At 57.0% G+C, this 20,383-nt stretch overlaps 1 protein-coding gene across 1 annotated transcript in view; it reads left to right on the top strand.

The window, feature by feature from the left end:
- Positions 1 to 2,102: 2,102 nt before the first annotated feature.
- CRTC1 (CREB regulated transcription coactivator 1) overlaps positions 2,103 to 20,383 on the top strand; it is a 66,861-nt gene continuing 48,580 nt past the window's right edge. The window contains exon 1 of the mRNA XM_012654109.1: positions 2,103 to 2,233. Within this exon, the coding sequence (XP_012509563.1) occupies positions 2,108 to 2,233 (126 nt within the window). The 5' untranslated portion in view covers positions 2,103 to 2,107. The remainder of the gene's footprint in view (positions 2,234 to 20,383) is intronic.

Genomic DNA, 20,383 nt, shown 5'->3' with positions numbered 1-20,383 from the left:
TGCCTTGGGCAGCTGCTGTCCCTGCACTCTGTCTCTATTTCCTCTCTGACCTCACTGCATGGTGGCAAGAACTAGAAGCCACATATGGAGCAGGCCCACTGTCACACCTGACTCACAGAAACTGCAGCCTCAGTTGGTGACAGGAACAGAAAATGGACTTCAGAATGACTTCGGCAAAAAAGGGAATAAGTTTTTGGATCCTATAACTGAAAAGGCAAGGGTGTCTACCTTCAGGCAAGGCTGGATCCAGGAGCTCAGGGCATGTCTCTCTACCCTTTGGCTCTGTTTTCCTCTGTGTGGGTTCACCCTCTCAGCCTAGCTCTCTGCATGGTGGCCTCTGTCAGTGCAGACTTGTGGTATCCTTCAAACCAGATGCCCAAGCAAACCGTGGGGCGTCTCTTTCCCATGGTTCAAATAAGAGTTCCAGATTGCATCTCATTGGGCAAATTGGGTCACATGCCTGTCCTGAACCAATTGTGATGGCCAGAGCAATGGGCTGTGCTGATTGGCCAAGGCTTCTACCTTAGGGAGAGGTGCTTGTGGTGAGAGGGGGTGGTGAGAACAGCCCTACCCACTTCTCAACGACTGAAAGTCAGAACCAGTGTTTCCTAAAGTTGGTTGATGGCACCAAAAAGGTGAGGGGGGAGTAGGCAAAAAGTGTAGAAGTCCATGAAAGTGCTCGAAATCATTTGAGCAAGATAGATAAAACAGAGCAGTGGCAGTGCCCGATACTGCAGATGAAAATCTATGTGTTACATATATTTAATACGGACATTTTATTAAACTGTTGTTAAGTGTGCATAGAAGCATGCATGGAAAATGTTGGTGTCCTCCCTGTATACTCTCTGTCGCATCCTCTCCAGCCATCCCTCACTGTCATAAAACGTGTGGTGAGCAATTGGAGTCTCCCTGAATTCCTCCAGCTGACCTTCTAGCTCCCACCCCCCTCACACTCTCAAATCCCTGCAGCCTCCTGAATGTAAACTTTCACTATTGATGGTGAAGGTCCCTCTCCTTGGACAGGGACAGCTAGATGTCAGAGCCCTTCCCGCTTCCCGGGTTACTCACCTGCCACTGGGGAGACCCCGTTCCCTCTTTCACAGTTGGGTCTAGGTGGGATTTCTGAAGGCTTCTGGCAGCGCCCTGTGGCAAAACAGGGATCCTCAAACAAGACAGGACTGGAGAAATACGGAGGGAGGACGCGGAACCTCTGTAATTGTGGTTTTTTGTGCTTAAGCATCCGAAGAACAGCACCTGGTCCAATGCGAGGGGACAGGAAAAGAAAGTTGTTAAAGACAACCTCCAGGTTTATGGACTGGGGTTCAGGCCTCAGGTCACATGCCCCCCCTTCCCTGACTGTGGTGCCTGCAGCGGCGCCCCTCCCTCGTGTAGCTCTCCCGCCAGCCCACGGTCTGTCTTTTTTCCTCATCACATTTATCTCCATCCGAAATGCTCTTGGTCATTTATTTGTAGGTTGTGTCTACCCCTTTCCGACTGTGCACCGCTTGAGAGCAGAGGCCACATCTCTCCTTGTTCATGCCTGTATCCCAGTTTGCCTGGCACATACTAGGTGCTCAGTAAATACTCAGGAATGAATGCACGCACTGATGGTCTATGCCATGGACTGGTCTCCGAGCTCTGAGTCCCAGCCTAGGTTCAGCCTCGGGGTGCTACCTGTCCTTGGGGGGTGCCCAGCCCTACCCTTGTGGATTGGGAGGGTCTGGCTCAGGCTGTTTCCCCCTCAGGGGCTCCAACAGCCCAGCCCGTTCGCGAACCTTGCCCAACAGCGAGACGGCCACTGTCCAGCGGGCCAGGCGGCAGACCACTGCGCCTGCGCAGAAATTTCCACTCGCTCCCCCTTTCCCTCCCCAGGTGCCCCGAACGCGCTGCTTGGGCGCGCGCATGCGCCGCCGCAAGCGCGCCGCGCGCCGCGCGCCGCTCTCGTGCGCCTGCGCCGTGTTCACGACCGCCGGCACGCCTGCGCACTGCGCGCCGCCCGTGGGCCCGGCCGGCGCTTGCGCGGTGGCCCGGGCGAGTGGGGGGGCGAAGAGGAGGTGGAGGAGGAGGAGGAGGTGGAGGAGGAGGTGGAGGCGGCGGCGGCGAGAAGATGGCGACTTCGAACAATCCGCGGAAATTCAGCGAGAAGATCGCACTGCACAATCAGAAGCAGGCGGAGGAGACGGCGGCCTTCGAGGAGGTCATGAAGGACCTGAGCCTGACGCGGGCCGCGCGGGTAAGGGGGCTGCCCGCGCCGACCCCTCGGGGCCGGGCGAGGGAGGGACAGAGGGGGCGCGTGTCCGGCGCGTGCACGGGGCGGGGGGGTGCGCGGCGGGGGCGGGGCGCGCGCGGCGGGGGCGGGGCTTGGCACGGCCCTAGGGGGACAGGTGTCCCCACGCCCTGGCGTCGTCGGCGGGACAGGTGCCCCGACATCATTGCTACCTGGAGGAGATGGGGACCTCTACATCATTACTACCGGAAGGGAACAGGTGCCACTACATCGTTGTTACTTGAGGGGGGACAGGTTGCCCACATCATTGCTACCTGGAGTTCAGGATGACACTGAGATGGATGAGCTGGGTGCCGCTTGCAAGCATCATTGTTACCTGGGCGTGGGGGTACAGGTGCTCCTACATCATTGGTACCTGGGGCAGGACAAGTGCTCCCACATCATACTACCTGAGAGGGACAGGTACCCTCACATCCTCACATCATTGCTACCTGAGTGGGACAGGTGTCTCTACATCATTGTTACTCCCTGGGTGCCCTTACTCCCTGGGTGTTGGGGAAGGAACAGATGTCCCCACTTGCAGACCCGAGATGGGACGGGTATCTCTTCCTCTTGGACACCTGGCAGAAAGGTTCAGATCCCCTCCCCCGTGGGGTCCAAGAAAGCAGACTGTGCTCAGTCCTGGAACTTGGAGTGGAGACAGCTGCCCCTTCCCCGTGCAGCCCATATGGTGGGAACCAGGTGATGTTCCTCTCACTGGGACAGGGGACAGCTGGCCACAGATGGCCCCTGCCCTCTCAGGACCATAGTGAAGGGACAGGTCTGCCTCAGGTGGCTGGGCACATGTGGTGTACAGGGGCAGGCCAGGATTTGCCAGGCTCCTGGCTGGCAGAGCAGGTACCCTGCTAATCTCACCTGGGAAGTCGCTATGGGCCCTGAGCAGGGGCTTGGTTGGGGGTGGGGTTCGAGCATGGCACACACCCTAGCTCCTTTGAGGGGCCTCAGTTTACTCCCTTCCTCAAGCGTGTCCAGTAAGACCTTCTTCGCAGGTCAAGAAAGTGAATGTGCTTTGCACAGGTGGCAGCGAGTCTCCATTGTATTCTTCAGAGCGGTGGCGCCCCTGTCCTGCACCCTGGGGCCTTGGGGAGGGTTTGGGTGGGCGTTGCAGACGCCTGCATCCCTGCATTCAGGCACCGATCTGACTGGCCCAGGTGGACTTGCCTCAGTCTCTCATTCCTCAGGTGGAACTTGAAGGTCATGTTATTTTATAATTAGTTGCTTGTTCCTCTGTGAGATTGTGACTTTATAGACCGGGATCTGTGTCTTCACTCCTGTGTTCGTATTGATTGGGTGCTCCCTGTCAGCGAGGCACTGCCACAGGTGAGTGTGACACATCTGTCCGACAGCTACGTCCTCGCTCAGGATGTAGGGACAGAGATGGCTGGTGAATGAATGAATGAATGAATGAATGAAAGAAAGCGTACGACCCAAGTGTCCCCATAGGTCCGGGCTCCCGCGGCAGGAGTGTCCACTGCCGCCTGTCTCCTGCACAGTGTGTGCTAGCGTGCCGTTGGGGTCAAATATTTGTACGGCGACAGGAAGGAAGTGGTTACAGTAGGTTCACAGCTGTCAGTGCTGTTGGAAGTCCGGTTTCTGCATGGAGTTGGAAATGGATTATTGTTGTTGAAAAGATTTCTTTAAAATAACAGCTTTATTGAGATACGATTCGCATATCATACACTTTACTTGTTTAAAGTGTACGGTGCCGTGGTTTTAGTGTATTTGCAGAGTTGTGCAACCATCACCAATGTGTAGTTCAAGAACATTTTTCATCCCTCCAAAAGGAAACCCTGTCCCCATTAGCAGTTACTCCTCATTCCCCCTCCCCCTGCCCTGGCAGCCACTAATCTATCAGAGTTGCCTGTTCTGGGCATTTCATATGAATGGAGTCATACAACGTGTGGCCTTCTGTGTCTGGCATCTCTCACGCAGCATGATGTTTTCTGGGTTCACCCACGTTGTAGCATGGCATCAGCGTGTTGTTCCTTTTCATGGCTGAGTAATGCTCCATTGCAGAGATATGTTGTATTTGTTTATCCATTCATTGATGGATGCATTTAGGAATTTCTAAGATCCACGGGCAGCGGTTCTCTTGGGTCTGGTAAACATTTCCCATCTTCCTTTCTCCTGCGTCCCTCTCTCTGCGTACACCTGGGGCGGGGGGCGGAGGGACCCTGGGCAGAGGTAAGCATGCTCTTGATTTTTAAGAGACAGAGCACTGTACCGTTCTGTCCCCGCCAGGGGACACTTGGCAATGTCTGGAGGCATTTTTGGTCGTCATGACCAGTGGGTGCTCCTGGCATCTGGTGCCAGGGGTGCTGCCCAGTCCTGTAATGCACAGGATGCCCCCACCATGGAGAGCAATCCGGCCCCGGAGGTCGGTAGTGCCAATGCTGAGAAACCTTTGGTTAGAGGGTAGCACTGAGGGGCCAGGGTGCGAGCTTTGCACCTGGGCAGGTCGAGTTCAACCCTTTGCACCCACCCATGTGGCTGTGCCGCCTTGGGCAGGCTGTAAGCAGGATGGACAAACTCATTCCCAGCCTGACCGGGCCACTGCACATGGCCAGTGGCCGTCTGCAGGTCCCGGTGCGGGCTCCGCTCCTGCCCTCCCCTAGCGGCCATGGCCGTGGCCGTGGCACACCTGCTCCCCTCTCGTGAATTCCGAAGGACGGCACACCTACTCCTGTGTGTCTGCTCACGGTCGTCGGTGCTGATGGGCACACCTGAGGTGCCTTGTCTCAGTGGAAGGCGAGTCGGCAGGCATTCGTCCAGGAGAGTAAATACTCACCAGGGGACAGGGACCCGAGGGCTGTGTTGGGTGGGGGTATGGGGTGTAATGTCGGGAGGCAGTTAGCAGGTCTCAGGGCAGGGGGTGAGTACGTGAGTGTTCCTTTCCATCCTCAGACTTGGGGTGGCGTGATATGCGGGGAGAACGTTGGTGCTCTGCTGTGTGACTTTGGCAGGTTTCTTAACCTCTCTGAGTCTCAGAATCTGGACCCGTAAAGTTGGGGCAGCTCATTCATTCCACCAAATGACAATTTTCATTGCCTAGAATGTTCCAGGGACTGTGTTAGGTGCTGGGGACCTCGGTGGTGTACGAGGCATATTGGGGCTCTGCTCTCGGGGAGCTGGTGTGGTTTTGGGGGGGACAGGAGAAAATCTCTGCAAATGAATGAAACAGGATGATACGTGCTGGGAGAGAAGCAGCACAGCAATGCGCTAGGAGGGGCAAGGGTGGGGGCCAGCGTGTAGGCGGTGACACGGAGCATCCCTACACCTCAAGAACCGGGGAGAGCGTTCCAAGTCGGGGACAGGCAAGTGCAGAGGCCGCGAGGTGGGAAGGACGTGGCAAGGTTGGGAGTGGGCGGAACGCTGTGAGGTTGTGTCCTGGGAGGGAGGGGGGTGGTAAGGCTGGAGGGGCTCGGACGCCTCCACCCCGGGAGGGTCCCAGGGAGGATCGCAGTGGTGAGGGGCCTGTTCTGCTGCTGATTTTCGAAACCGCTTTGTTCAGATACAACTCCTGCAACATCATTCAACCCACCATTCAGTGGTTTTTGGTGTATCCCCAGTCGTACAGCCACCACCAGTCGCCTGTAGAACACGTCCATCATCCCAAAAGGGGACCCTGTCCCCCTTGGCCGCCAGCCCCCCTCCCCTACCGACAGCTCCCGACTGCCGCTAATCTGCTTTGTGTCTCTGTGGATTTGCCTGTTGGGGACATTTCATGTAAATAGAATTATACGGCATGTGGCCTTTTGTGACTGGCTTCTTTCCGTGGGCATCCTGTCTTTGAGGCTCTTCCATGTTGTAGCATGTGTCAGTGCTTCGTTCCTGTTTGAAAAAAGTCTGTGGCGAAGCATACAGAATATAAAATTTACCATCGTAACCCTCTCCGAGCGTACAGGTTAACTCAGGGTGTTAAGCACGCGCACAGTGTCGGGCCGTCGTTGTCGCCCTATCTGCCGCTTCGTCCTTTGTACGGCCGAGTAATACTCCGTTGTGCGGACCTGCCGCGTTTTCGTGTGTCCCTCTGTCCGCCAGCACTTGAGCTGTTTCCACCTTTCGGCTGTTGCGAATCGTGCTGCTGTGGGCATTTGTGTCCTCGTGTTTCGCGGACGTGTGTCTCCGTCTCCGCGGGAGTGGAGTTGCCGGGTCACATGGCAACTCTCCATTTATCCGTTGAAGGGCACGTCACGTACTAGGAAGATGGCTGTGGCTGTCCGTGGACCGGGTGAGGGGTGAGTGGCCACTGTGGACGTCCGGGTCACAGGGAGTGATGTCTGAGCAGGGGGGTGGCCAGGAGCAGGTGGATTTTGGTGGCATTTCAGCAGCAGAGCTGCCCAGATGTGCTGGTAGATCGGATGTTGGGCGCTGGGGGGAAGGGAGGGGTCATGTCACCCGCTGGCCAAAGGCTCAGGACATAGGGGGCTCCTCATGTGACTGATCATTAAGCACCTCCAGCCTGCAGCACCTGAGCTAGAAAAAGTCCCAGGGAAAGCATTCGCGGTGGCACGGCCAGGGCTATAGGAAGGAGGGCGCCCTCCTGGTCCTACCCTGTGAGGGTGGTGGCTTCGCACAGCATGGGTGGGAGTAAAACAGGTCCCCAGGCCTCAGGCACGGCGCCAGGGTAGCTCAGGTTAGCTGAGCTTGGAGCCCGCCCCCAATCCTGGCTTTGGCACTGTTTGCCTCTGTGCCGGCTGCTTCGACTGTCTGGTGCCATCTGCAGCCTTAGCATACACGCAGAAGTCCCTGAGCTGCTCTGTCGAGAGGACGAGGGCACTGCCCTCCCCGTTGCGCCGCCCGCCCCCTCCGAAAACCCCACCCATCCCAACACCGTCCACGTTGTGAGCTGCACACCCGTAGCGGGCTGCATGGTGGCCCTTAAAAAACATTTGTCCACCTCATAACCCCTGGAACCTGTGCGTGGGACCTTAATTGGAAAAAAGGTCTCTGCACTTGCAGTTAAGGTAAGAATCTGGAGATGAGCTCAGCCTGGATTTCAGGTGGCCCTAAATCCAATGACTGGCGTCCTTATAAAAAGAGGAGAGGACGCGGGGACGCAGGGGAGAACGTCACGTGATGATGGAGGCAGCGATCGGGGTGATGTGGCCACAAGCCGAGGAGCACTTCCAGCCGAGGAGCCCCCAGCACTGGGAGGGACGGGAAGGCTCCTCCCCTGGAGCCTCCAGAGCGCAGCGGCCTTGATCTTGGATTTCTGGCCTCCTGAACTGTGAGGGAATGAATGTCTTTTGTTTTATGCCCTCCCTAGTTTGTGGACATTTGTGACAACAGCCACAGGAGCCTCCCTGGCCTCCACACCTGAGACAGATCTTGCAGCGCCAGGTGCCCTGTGGAGACCACCCTGGGGTGGGGGCCTGGTGGAGCCTGCAGGTACGCACCAAGGCGTCTGGGCGCGACGTGTGGGGGAGGGGCAGCGTGTAGCGTGAGAATCGGCATCGTATCTGAGAGTGGGGGCCGGGAGATGGGGTGACCAGAGCCTTCTCCGAGAGGAAGGTAAAAATTTATCCCTGTACCCAAGGATTCCTGCCCCCTGCTCAGCACCGTGTGACTTTCACTTAGTCCCAGATTCTTGGTGTTCAGAGAGGAGGTGTCCTCTTTTGCATCTCGTGGATGGGGAAACAGACCCACAGCACTGTCCCAGCTGGGAAGAGGCAGAGCTGGCCTCGAGCCCCAGGGTGACCATGCAACCACGTGTCTGAAACAAGGAGTTAAAAATTACATCCCAGCACTTTGGGAGGCCGAGGTGGGAGGATCTCTTGAGGCCAGGAGTTTGAGACCAGCCTGAGTGACAGCAAGACCCTATCTGTTCAAAAAATAGAAAAATTAGGCATGGTGGTGCCTGTAGTCCCAGCTACTCAGGAGGCTGAGGCAGGAGGATCGCTTGAATCCAGGAGTTGGAGGCTGCAGTGAGCTATGATGACGCCACTGCACTCTAGCCCAGGCAACAGAGCGAGACCCTATCTCAAAAAACAAACAAACAAACAAACGCACACACACAATCTAGACCCTTCTGTTGCTTGGAGAGTCCCCATGGCCCCGATGGGGCCTTGGTTTCTTTTGTGCGACTCAGTTTCCTGAGCTAAACCCATGTTGCTCTTGCAGCCTTGACCTGGAAGCCATCATTTTCAGACATTAACTATTGTGGTCTTGGAGGCAGTGGCCGTGTGGCACCATCACAGGAACCTTTGTGCGTGGCTCAAGGTTCTCTTGTCTGTCAGGTCTGGACCAGACCGAGCACCACTTTTTCCGTGGCCAGCGCAGAAGAAGCTTCTCGGTTAATCTGACGGTCGCCATTTGTAAGGAGCCCTCCCAGGGTAACCCAGCGCTGTTTCGGGCATTCCCATGAGTGCATCCCACAGGTGACTGCTCAGTGTCCCCACGGGCCCAGGGGTCTGTGCCGAGAACTTTCCATGGTCGTGTCTAGTCAGGAGGCAGATCTTAGAGCCATGTAGTGTCTTTTTTTTTGTTCTCTTACTTTTTAAAAGATGGATTGAAATTCACATAAAATTAACCGTTTTAGTATACAATTCACACTGTATTTAGTATACAATTCACACTACCTCTGTCTACTTCCAGCACATTTTTATCTTCCCAAAAGCAAACTGTGTCCCCATCAGCAGTCACTCCCCACACCCCTCCCCCAGCCCCTGGCGGCCACCGATCTGCTTCCTGTCTCTGTGGATCGGCCCGTTCTGGACACTCCACATTAGTGGAGTCACACACCGTGTGGCGTTTGGTGTCCGGCTTCTCTCGCTCGGCAGCACGTTTTTGAGGTGCATCCACGTGGTGGCAGGTGTCGGAGCTTCCTGCCTTCCCGCGGCTGAGCACTGTCCCGTTACATGGATGGGCCACGTTCTGTTTATCTGTTCGTGCGTTGATGGCCATTCGGGTTGTTTACACTTTTTGGCTACTGAGAATCGCGCTGCTATAAACAATCGCGTGTAAGGATTTGTTTGAGTCCCTGTTTTCAGTTCTTTTGGGCAGATACCTGGGAGTGGAATTGCTGTGCATAGTGATGCAGTTGGGGGCAGGTGTTCAGAGGAGGTGGTCAGGGTGTGCAGTGGCCAGGCCACCTGCTCTGGGGAATCCAGGAGGGCTTCCTGGACCTGCAGGGTGTGTGGAACCCAGAGTGGCAGGGCTAGGTGAGTGCGGGTGCGTGTCGCTGGCTGAGGAGCCCTGCGGCTTCTTGATCGGTGGCTTTCTCGCTTTCCTGACTGTGACCCATGGTTAGAAATTCGTTTTTCATGACTTCCCAGCACCTACCACCAAACATGCGGTCAAAACAAAATTTATCAAGGAGTCCAACCCTTACTGTGTGCAGACATGTTAATGTCTGTTCTGTTCGTTTTGTTTTGTTTTGTTTTGTTTGAGACAAGGTCTTGCTCTCTTGCCTGGGCTGGAGTGCAGTGGCGCAATCATAGCTCACTCTAACCTCCAACTCCTGGGCTCAAGGATCCTTTGCCTCAGCTTCCCAGGTAGCTGGAACTGCAGGCACACGCCACCGTGCCTTGCTAATTAAAAAAAATTTTTTTTTAGAGATGGGGTCTTGCTGTGTTGCCCAGACTGGTCTCGAACTCCTGGCCTCAAGTGATCATCTTGCCTTGGCTTCACAAAGTGCTGGGATTACAGGTATGAGCCACCACGCCTGGCACTGTTCTCTTTAATAAAAAGTGCCGGTTGGGGCCAGGTATGGTGGCGTACCTGTTGTCCCAGCTACTTGGGAGGCTGATGTGGGAGGATCACTTGAGCCCAGGAGTTGGAGACTGCGGTGAACTGTGATCACACCCATGTACTCCAGCCTGGGTGACAGAGTGAGACCCTGTCTCAGAAAAAAAAAATGCCAGTTTGGACCCACTGAATTGATATTGTAACTCACCGGTCTAAGGCTCCACAAACTGTGCCAACTTTTGTAAATAAGGTGTATTAGAGTACAGCCACGCCCGTTCCTTCATGTGTTGTCTGTGGCTGCTTTTCTGGGACTACGGCAGAGTGTCATGTGACAGACCATATGGCCCACGGGGCCAAAGATATTTTCCATCTGGCCGTTTACAGAAGGAATATGTGGCCTCCGTGCCCGAGGTCTCACCTGCAGTTTGAGACCCACTGACCCAGAGCAACAAGGAAGGTTGGCTGGAGTGCAGGACAGTTAGGGAGAGCAAGGCAGATGGCACTTCTCCCACTTTTGGGGGCCTCTGAACCACTTGAGAGTTGAGGGATGCAGACCCCGTGGCTCCCCATGATTAATTCTGTTCCCTAAGGTCCGGGCTGGCATTTCAAGTGGGGGTCTGGGGACCCTGCGGTACACACTTTGTTTGGAGACCTGGGCACCCGGCTCACCTAGGATGGTGCCAGGTGGAAGAGAGGGTCAGCCTTGGGCATGGGGGGAGCTGGCTGTCTGGGCCTGGGTTGATGCACAGTGGTTGTCATTGGACCAAACAGCCGGGGAGGGTCTTCCCTGCCACCGTCCTCAAGGTTGGCACAGCGCCAGAGCACCCCCACCTTGGCCAGTCTTATGCCCGCTCTGCCTCTTGGGCTCCTGTCTGTGTGGTGGGCCTTCCTGTCCTTGCACACAGGGCTGGGTGGGGTTAATTAGGTTACCCCAGGTGAGAGCCCAGAGCTGAGTGTCACCCAACTGTGCTCCTTGCCCGGGCTTTCTGGTTCCAGCTGGGGGCTCTATGAGATGCATCGGGGACTGCGCCTCAGGGCTCAGGGTTTGAGTCCTTGGTGCTGGAGGTTTCTTTTTAAACGGGACCCTCTGTAAATTGCCTTGAGGACATAAGGGGTGGGGTCCGGCCTGGGCAGAGACGGGCCTGGGAGAGCCCAGCCCAAGCACAGTGTCAGGGAGTGTAGCTCGCTCCGTGCAGATAGGTCTGCCCAGGGGCATTGGCAACGTTTGGGGACACTTGTGGCTGTCACGACTGGCGGTGGAGTGGTAGAGACCAAGGCTGCTGCTCAGCACCTTCCATTTCTCATGTCTGTCCTGTGCGTGCGTGTGCGCGTGGAGCTCTCCAGGGCACGCCTGGCAGTGGCCCCACCGGTGAGTCCCTGAGCCCCCTGCAGTAGGGCGGAGGGTGCAGTGGCTTGAGGTGTGCCAGGCAAGGGGGATGCTTTGGGGTGTTCAGGAGGTAACAGTGACAGGGTGTACTGGGAGGGTGTGTGGGGGCTCCCAGGCCACAGCGTGGGAGCCAGAGACGAGGGGGTGGGTATAGGAGAGTCCCACCCCGCCTTGGAGCTCGTGGGATGAGACAGGCCCCCGTTTCTGGCTGGGGTACGTCTTGGGCCCCTGCCCTCCCCTGTGCACGTCTTGCATGACCCTGGGGCAGAGGAGGGTACCCTGTCTCAGCCAGGCGTGGCTGTGGTGCCACCCACCGGATGGGGGTCCAGGTGTGCAAACAAGGAAGCCACCACATACGTCGAGGGCCAGGGCCGCAGAGAGAGTCAATATTTATTATCTGCCAGACGGGATGAAGCTTGGCTCAGGCCTCCGCCCGGGGTTCTCGGATGGGCACGGATGGGAGAGAGCGTGGGATGGGCAGGGCCGCACGGCCGGCCTCAGCCTACTCCCTGCTCCACCGCCGGGTGACATTAGGCCTGCTCTGGGCTCTGCTCCCTCTTTGGTGAATGAGGGTCACGGTGGTCTCCGCCTCATCAGATGGTGGCGAGACTTGGGTGAGTTAAGGCATGTTGTGTGTTCACGTGGTGTGTACACAGCGCACTCGGGACGGGCTGTCGGGGGCACTGGGCAGGCATTCAGCAGGCGCTCAGCAGGCAACCTGAGGGCAGGCGCTGGAGTCTGACCTCCCTGAGGACAGGCCTGTGTCTGGCCCCAGAGCGGGAGAGTGGCGTGGCAGTCCTGGAGCTCTGATTTTGCTGAGTCTATACTGACGCGCGTGGCACGTTCCGGTGGACCCTCAGGGTGGGCCAGGCTGAGGGCAGTGTGGGTGCCCGTCCAGCCCTGTGAGCATCCCGAGGGAGAGCGTGAGAAGCGCTGGGGTGGCCCGACGAGGTTCCCTGCGCTGGTCAGTCCCTTCGCTCAGCACCCCCTGCGTGCCGGGCCCCGGGGCGCCTCGCGGAACAAGTGGACTGGAGACCCTGCCCTGGGGAGTGCACAGAAAAGCCACCCAGAGCCCGTGGGCCCTGGCCCTGAGGTCGTGCTGGTGAGCTGGGGGACCGAGGCCCCAGCGAGGGCTTGGAGCCTGGTCCTGGGGCGATGGGTGCCCCGGGAAGGTTTTGAGCAGGGCAGTGGTGTGAGATTTATGTTTAGCAAAGATCCCTCTGCCTGCTGCGTGGAGACAGGCCTGGGAGGAACACGGCAGGAACAGCAGGCACCTGGGAGGGGGCGGGCATCCCCCAGGAGATGGTGGGCGCTGGGGTCTGCGGGGACGTCGGGGCTCAGCGAAGGCGGGCGCTTGGCCCAAGGGCACCAGTTCATACTCATCGGAAGGTCCGATGCCCCAGGAGGGGTGGCAAGGGGACATTTATATTAAATGGCTGTGTCTTGCCCTCTGGTGGCCCTCACACTGAGGAAAGTCAGTTCTGCAGCAGCAGAGAGACTTTGGGTCCTGCTTTCGTACGTGAAAGTCGCCCTTCTCTGTACTTGGGTACATCCCGCCGGTCCCAGCAGCCTTGCTCTGTGGCAGGTGTGCGTGTGCGTGCGTGCGTGTGCGCAGTTCCAAGTCTGCATGGAAGGGCGGCTTTCTTGTTTGTCACCAGTTGGGTATGCTAATACCCTGTCCCGTGCACCCACCGCCCGCTCCGGCCCCCGCCCTCCCCATTCCTGTGCTGTCGAATTGCCCATCCCGAAGACCACCCTGGAGCCCGGGGGCTCCCATCCAGGGAGTGAAGCCCCCTGAGAACTTCTGCACGCTGTCCTACCCCCTCCTGCTGGGATTTGTGTTGGAGGGAAGCTCTCTGCCATGACTTTTTTTTTCTTAAATAAAAAAATCATTTATGTTTCAAAACTTAGATTAAAATTGAAAACAGAAACACCAAAGCACTTCCCATTTCCTCTGCATCTGGCACCACGCACCTGGGTGCAGAGGGTGGATGGGTGCATGCCAGCTGGTCACTCGCCTGGAAACCTCTGGGAGGAAGTGTCAGCGCAGCCAGGCATGGCGCCCGGGGCTGGTGCTGCAGGGCTGGCCGTCCCTCAGGTTGGGGACACGGGGAGGCTGAGCAGACAGGCGGGCGAGGTATCCACCTTCCTGGCTGCCCTGGCTGCGGAAGGGGGGAAGGGGGCCTGCGGCAAGGCTGCCTGGAGGGGCCCCTGTGTCTGCTGCTGCTTTTTCTCCAGCAACTGAAGGCAGAGGCTCCCTGCTGCCCTCCTCCCTGGGTGCCCGTGCATCTGTGAGCATCTTGTTTCCACTGCACTGTGGGAATCCCTTCTGTCCTCCCAGGCAGGCAAGTTTGGTGGCTGTAATTAGGACAGGAGCAGCTCATTAAATCATCACAGAATAAATGTGCAGACCCCAGGGGTGATTTATGGCCCCAGCAGCCTGTCTTTGCCCCCAGGTGGCCTCGGCCTCTGTTCCGCCTGGAGCCGCTAATCCCTGCGCTGCTGGCTAGGCAAAGGCGGTGGGAGGAGCCGCCAGGGTCAGCAGAGGGTGGGGGCTGCTTGGGGGACACTTGTACCCAAGATTCCTGCCCCACGGCCTCCAGCGCCCAGCCAAAGGGCTTGTCTCGCTGCTCTGTTCGCCTGTGCCTGAGTGTGCCCTCTCTGTAAAGGGGATGCTGCCAGCCCTGTTGCAGAGCTGTCCTATGGAGTAGTCGGCGTGCCCGCGCAGGGCTCTTAGCCCCGGGCCTGGCCCTGCTGCGCCCTGTGGGATGGCCGCTTGCCTGAGGCCGGTAGTCGAGGTGCCACTCGGGCAGCTGTAAGGGCAGGATCATGCCTTGTTCACCTTCGTGCCACGGCCCAGCGTGTGACAGATGCTACTCTGAGGCTTATGAACCATCTGTTTAGCTTCATTTCAGGGGTGCTGTTCATTTCCTTTAACTTTTTCTCATGGGATAGTTTTTTAGACTTTGTGAAAAGTTGCGGAGACGGTGCAGAGGGTCCCCGACGCCCCTCACCCAGCTTCCCTCACTGTGAACGTGCCACGTGACCTAGGTGCGGTGGTCACACCAGGACCTCGAGTCGTCACAGAAGCGAAGTGCTCATTTTCTTTTCATACTTTTTCTTTTTTTAAAATTGTGGTAAAATACACGTAACACGCAAGTTGCCATCTTAGTCTCTTTCAGTGTGCAATTCTGGGGCATTAAGCGCGCTCACACTTTTGTCCAGCCATCACCACCGTCCGTCTCCAGAGCTCGCTCATCTTCCCAGACGGAAGCTCCGTCCCCGTCGAACACCCACTGCACACCCGCCCCCCCCCCCGCCCCCGGCCCTTGCCACCCGCCTTTCTACTTTGTGTCTCTCTGAGTTTGGGGACGCCAGGGATCTCATGTAAGTGGAGTCACACAGTATTTGTCCTCTTGCGTCTGGCTTATTTCACTCAGCATAACGTCTGCAAGGTTCATCCGCGTAGTAACATGTCAGAACTTCCTTCCTTTCTAAGGCCGACTTACTCCGTTGTATGGATGGACCACATTTTGTTTATTCGTTTATCCGTTGACAGACACTTGGGTTGTTTCCACCGTTTGGCTATTGTGTGTAGTGCTGCTATGAACATCGGCGTACAAATATCTCTGTGAGTTCCTACTTTGAATTTTTTTGGGTATATTCCCAGACATGGGATTGCTGGATCATATGGTAATTCTATGTTTAAGTTTTTGAGGAACTGCCACAGTGTTCTCCAATAGCGGCTACACCATTTTACATCCCTGTCAGTGATTCCTGAGTGTTCCAATTTCTCCACATCCTCGTCAACACTTATTTTCTGGTTTTCTGATCATAGCCATCCTAGCGGGTGTAAGTTGCTATTGTAGTTTTGATTTGCGTTTCCTAACGAATGTTGATGTTGGGCATCTGCTCTGCTTGTTGGCCATTGGTACATTTTCTTTGGAGAAATGTTTATGCAAGTCCTTTGCCTATCTTTAAATTAGGTTGTTTTCTTTTTGTTGTTGGGTTGTAAGAGTTCTTTACATATTCTGGATATTAATCCTATCAGCTACATGATTTGCAAATATTTTCTCCCATTCCATGGGAATGGGCCCTTCCACTCCTTTGATTGTGTCCTTTGATGCACAAATGTTTTTAATTCTGGCGAAGTCCAGTGTGTGTATTTTTTCTTTTGTTGCCTGTGCTTTTGGTGTCAGATCCAAGAAATCATTGCCAAACCCAGTGCTGCGAAGCTTTTCCTCTGTTTTCTTCTCAGAGTTTTATAGTTTTAGCATATGTAGTTTTAGTTTTATAGTTTCAGCTTTTATGGTTTTAGTTATATAGTTATGGTTTTAGTTTTTTAGTTTTATGGTCTTTGATCCGTTTTGACTTAATTTTTGTGTATGGTGTTAGATAAGGGTCCAACTTCATTCTTTTTGTTTGGTTTTGTTTCTTGTGTTTTTTTTGAGAGAAAGTCTCTTTTGCCCAAGTGAGAGTGCAGTGGCATGATCACAGCTCACTGCAGCCTCAAACTCCTGGGCTCACTTGATCCTCCTGCCTCAGCCTCCTGAGTAACGGGGACTGCAGGTGTGCACCACCACGTCCGGCTCATTTTTTAATTTTTTTGTAGAGACAGGGTCTCCCTATGTTGTCCAGATTCATCTCAAGGAATCTTCCCCCCTCAGGCTCCCAAAGTGCTGGGTTTATAGGCATGAGCCACCATGCCTGGCCACCATATGAATTTTAGGGTGGATTTTTTTATGTTACTATAAAAAAGTTGGGATTTGGATAGGGATTGCATTGAATCTGTAGATCAGTTTGGGTAGTTCTGGCCGTTTCAACAATATTAAGTCCTGTGCTCTTCCTAGCTATGTGACTCTGGACAAGCACGTAACTGGCCCCTGCCTCAGTTTCCCCATCTGTATGTTGTGCCATGAAGGGGGTTGACCTTGTCAGTGCATGCAGAGTCTTTAGGACCATAGCTTGTACAGTTGGTGTTCTGTGAAGGGAGCTGTGTTTGCCAGGAGGGCTGCCTGGAGGAGGAGAGCGAGAGCCCCGAGGTGGGACAGGAGGGATGGATCCGAGTGGTTGGTGCCAGAGGTGGGTGGGGAGGGGAAGAGTGTTTGGGTGGAGGAGGAACAGCATGTACGGAGTCGGAGGCCTACAGCGGGCAGGTTGGGAGGGAGGAGAGGAGAGCCAGATCCAGAGGACCCAAGAGCCACGCTGTGGAACTTGGACAGGATCCCAAAGCTGGCTGTGGGGTGGGGCAGGGGAGACCTGGGGTCAGCTTTGAGTTTTAGGGAGAGCTTGAAAAAAGATGGTGAGGGGTGGCGAGGAGGGCATTTGAGGGAGGTGTGGGGCCTGGGGGTGCTCAGGAACCTTGGGGCAGAGGTGACCACCACACCAGCTACAGTGGGGGCCCCTGAGTGAGGAATGGGGCACCCCCAGGAACCCTCTGCCAGGGCCGGGAGGAGCTAGGCGTTGTGGGGTGGAGGAATTGGGGATGGGATGAGCCTGATGAAGGGTCCCTGGGATGGAGGAGGCCCCTGGGGCATCACAGGGAACATTCTGGAAGCAGGGCCAGAGTGCCACGTGGGAGTTGACTGACAAAAAGGGGTGACACGTGAGGAGCACAGAGGCCTGAGTCCTTGGAGAGCCAAGTTTGAGGGGCTGGACGGGCTTGGGAAGGAGCAGCCTTGGAGTCCCAGATGAAGGGTGTGGACCGAGGTGAGGGCTCCTGCGGGGCTGGCCCTTCCCTTCTCGCTGCCATTCGGGTCCCTGCAGTATCTGCCGTGGTTGCTTGGCCCTGTCCCCAGCACTGTGGTGCTCAGATGCAGGCTGGGCCGTGTCTTCCCGCCCCTGCTTGGCCACAGTGCCCTCACGCCGAGAAAGGCCCAGGCCTGCAGCCGCCCAGCTGCTTCTCCCACCTGCTCCTCGCTGACCTGTCCTTGGTGGAGCCACCACCTCCTTCCCGGCCCGGGAGAAAGGCCCTCGGGAAGGTCTCTCACCCTCCGTGCGCAGACATCTGCCCAGCAGCAGCCGTGAGCCGTACGGCAGGCACTGGGTGGTGCGGGGTCCTCGGGATGTTCGTGGAGCCCAGTGGCGCTCCTGGGCGAGGCTTGGCCTTGGAGCAGGCACGGGCGCAGCTGGCGGTGGACGCAGCAGCCGCAAAGGCTGGGTGTTGGGGGCTGCGCATGAGGAGGTGGTGGCCGAGGGGACGGGGCCGCCACAGCCTCCTTTGCCAGGGACCGCCTCCCTCCCCTGACCTGCTCCTCTGGCCTCTGTCCTGCCATCCCCTTTTGGTATCTTCTCAAACCCGTCCTGCCCCTCAAGCCCATCCCTCTGGCAGTGGTCGGACATCATCCCCCAGCAGTGGCGGAAGCTCGTGGTGGGCACGGCCACTGGGGCAGGGGACAGGGGGTGCAGCAAGAGCAGGTACAGCTTTGGCGGGAGTGGCTCGAGGCCTGAGTTGGGGTCTGGACGGGAAGGAGGGAGACATCAGGAAGAAGGATGGGCAGTGTCTTGAGAAGGGGACAGAGAGAGAGTGGGGGGCTGGCCAGGGCCTGTGTCTGCGCAAGGCTGTGGACGGGAGGTGGGGTGACCAGTGTACCTGTTGACACCCCTGGGGCCCTCTGGGGAAACTGGAAGTGTAGCTGGGGCTCGACCTGGGAGAGACAGGTCCCTGGGACAGGTGAAGTGAGTCTCCAGGTCTCACCTGCCCTGGGTGGTCTTCCTCGTGCCTGGACACCTCCCCACCCCAATGTGTCCAGAGGTTGCTGGAATGTGTGGCCAGGATCGGGGGGCCCATCCCTGCGGTTATAATCTGAGGGCCTAGGACACCTGCCCTATGTCCCCTCGCCATGGATGGGCCACTGTTCCCACGTTGCTCGCCCCTCACTGGTGCCTCGGTCCTGCCTCCCCTCTGCACGGGGACTGCGCCGAGGGAAGGCAGTTGAGGTCTCTCTGGGTTAAGTCCTTCTGGTGGCTCTGGCCACACTCAGGGTGGGACCCCATGAGGCTCGGCTCTGTTGAGGCTCCCTCACCGCCCGCTTGCCCTGGCCTTGCTGGTCCTCTCCCGTCGTGCTCATCCTGTGACCCAGGGCCTTGGCACTCACAGGGCCTCCTGTCTGGAGTGTTCTTGCCAGCTTCAGTGTCACCTCCTTGGCCCGCCCCCCGTCTCCTACCCTCCATTTCCTGCTTGTTTTCTGCACACCCCGCTCAGAAATCCCAACCTCCTTCCTTTGCCTGCCCCCCAGCCGTCCCACCCTGCACCCATCTGAGCCGGTGCAGCTCCTCCCGGCCGGCTCCCTGTGCCTGGACACCCGCCCAGGCCTCGCTTCCTGCTGGCTGGGGGCAGTGCCTGGCCAGCAGACCCTCCCCAGAGGGGACCAGTCCTGGCGGCAGGGCTGGACACGCAGGATTTTCTGGGGCTGCTGGAGTTGGGAGCCAATGTGAGCCAGCGTGGAGCTGTCCCCTCCACAGGGGCTCTGGGTTGGGGTGTAGCGAGGGTCACTCCCCCAGGCACTCCTGACTCTTGCGAAAGCCTGTCTCCAGGCCTTGCCACAGATCCTCCGTCTTAGCTCCCATCCCACCCCACAGCGTCCCCTCCCCAGGGCTCTGCGGACGTCCAGGCGTCAGGCGTCCACTCGGGCTGGGGCCGCTAATGGTTAACTGCTGGATTTCCTGGGGGTTTTGGCTCAGGGTGAGACCTGCATTCCGGGCTCTGCTTGGCCCTCATGCAGCATCTGAGCTCTGAACCTTGCCGTCCCAGATGGCCCACTTCTCGGGGGGGGGGACTTCTTGTAGAAGGGGGTCCTTCCCGCCAGCCGTGGAGTCAGGCCGAGCAGCTGCCAAGCTGGAGCCAGGGCCAGTAGGGACGAGTGGGCCTTGGTGGCCCTGGGCCTGAGCCGTGGCCCTGGGTCTGCAGCCCGCTGGGTGCCCAGGGCCAGCTGGGACACGGGGCATGAGGGGACCGATGCTGTGCCTCCATTCCTGGGGGGCGGGGCGGGGGAGCCGACCAGGAACCCCGGCCCTGGGTTGTCGGCACTTCTGGAGTTTCAGGAGAAGCCAGCAATTCTGATGTTTAGGTTAATTTTTTTTAAAAAAACATGTAAAAGTTGGCCACCAGTTTGCATTTTTTAAAAAATGCTTCTCAGACCTCAGGAAGGCCATAGCTGGGGCCGGCCAGCCTTCTCCTGCCTGCCAGGTTCCGGGCTCTGGTGTGGGCCCATTGGCACGAGGGCCTCTGGGTTGCAGTGGATAGGGCGGCTGTCCTCTCCTGGGGGTGCTGGGTGGTCCTGCCTGTTCCTGGCTGCTCGGTGAGGGGCGTGTGGTGGGCGAGGAGTGTGTGGCCGAGGGTCTTGGACTAGCAGTCAGTCAGTGTTTCTCTTCCTTGTATATGTGTGTCTGTGGTGGCTTCCTGGTTAGGTGGCACTGGGCTGGGCCACTTTGGGCTCCCCCGCCCACTCCTCCTGCACTATCAAAACCTTGGGAACGCCTTTCATTTTCCTTTGTATTTTTTATCTAAGGTATTATAAAATACACATAACATAAAATTAACTTTTTTTTTTTTTTGAAACAGAGACTTGCTCTGTCACCTGGGCTAGAGTGCAGTGGCATCATCATAGCTCATGACAACCTCCAACTCCTGGGCTTAAGCAATCCTCCTACCTCAGCCTCCCAAGTAGCTGGGACTACAGGCACGCACCACAATGCCTGGCTAATTTTTCTATTTTTAGTAGAGACGGGGTCTTCGTCTTGCTCAGGCTGGTCTCGAACTCCTGAACTCAAACGATCCGCCCACCTCGGCCTCCCAGAGTGCTGGGATTACAGGCGTGAGCCACCGCGCCCGGCCCCCTAAAAGTAGCTATTTTAAAGTGTATAATTCAGTGGCATTTAGTACATTTCCAATATTTTGCAACCACCACCTCTATCTAGTTCTAGAATGGTTTCTTCTGGAAAAGAAGCCCCAAAAGGCGAGCCCACCCCTGTCCCTACTCCCCCTCCCTTGGTCCCCGACGGCCACCAGTTTGCTTTCT

This window comes from Propithecus coquereli, unplaced genomic scaffold (genome assembly GCF_000956105.1).
Source record: "Propithecus coquereli isolate 6110/MARCELLA unplaced genomic scaffold, Pcoq_1.0 Scaffold438, whole genome shotgun sequence".
NCBI classification, from domain to species: Eukaryota; Metazoa; Chordata; class Mammalia; order Primates; family Indriidae; genus Propithecus; species Propithecus coquereli.
The sequence above is the reverse complement of the archived record's forward strand: the minus strand, read 5'-3'. Positions and strand labels throughout refer to the sequence as shown.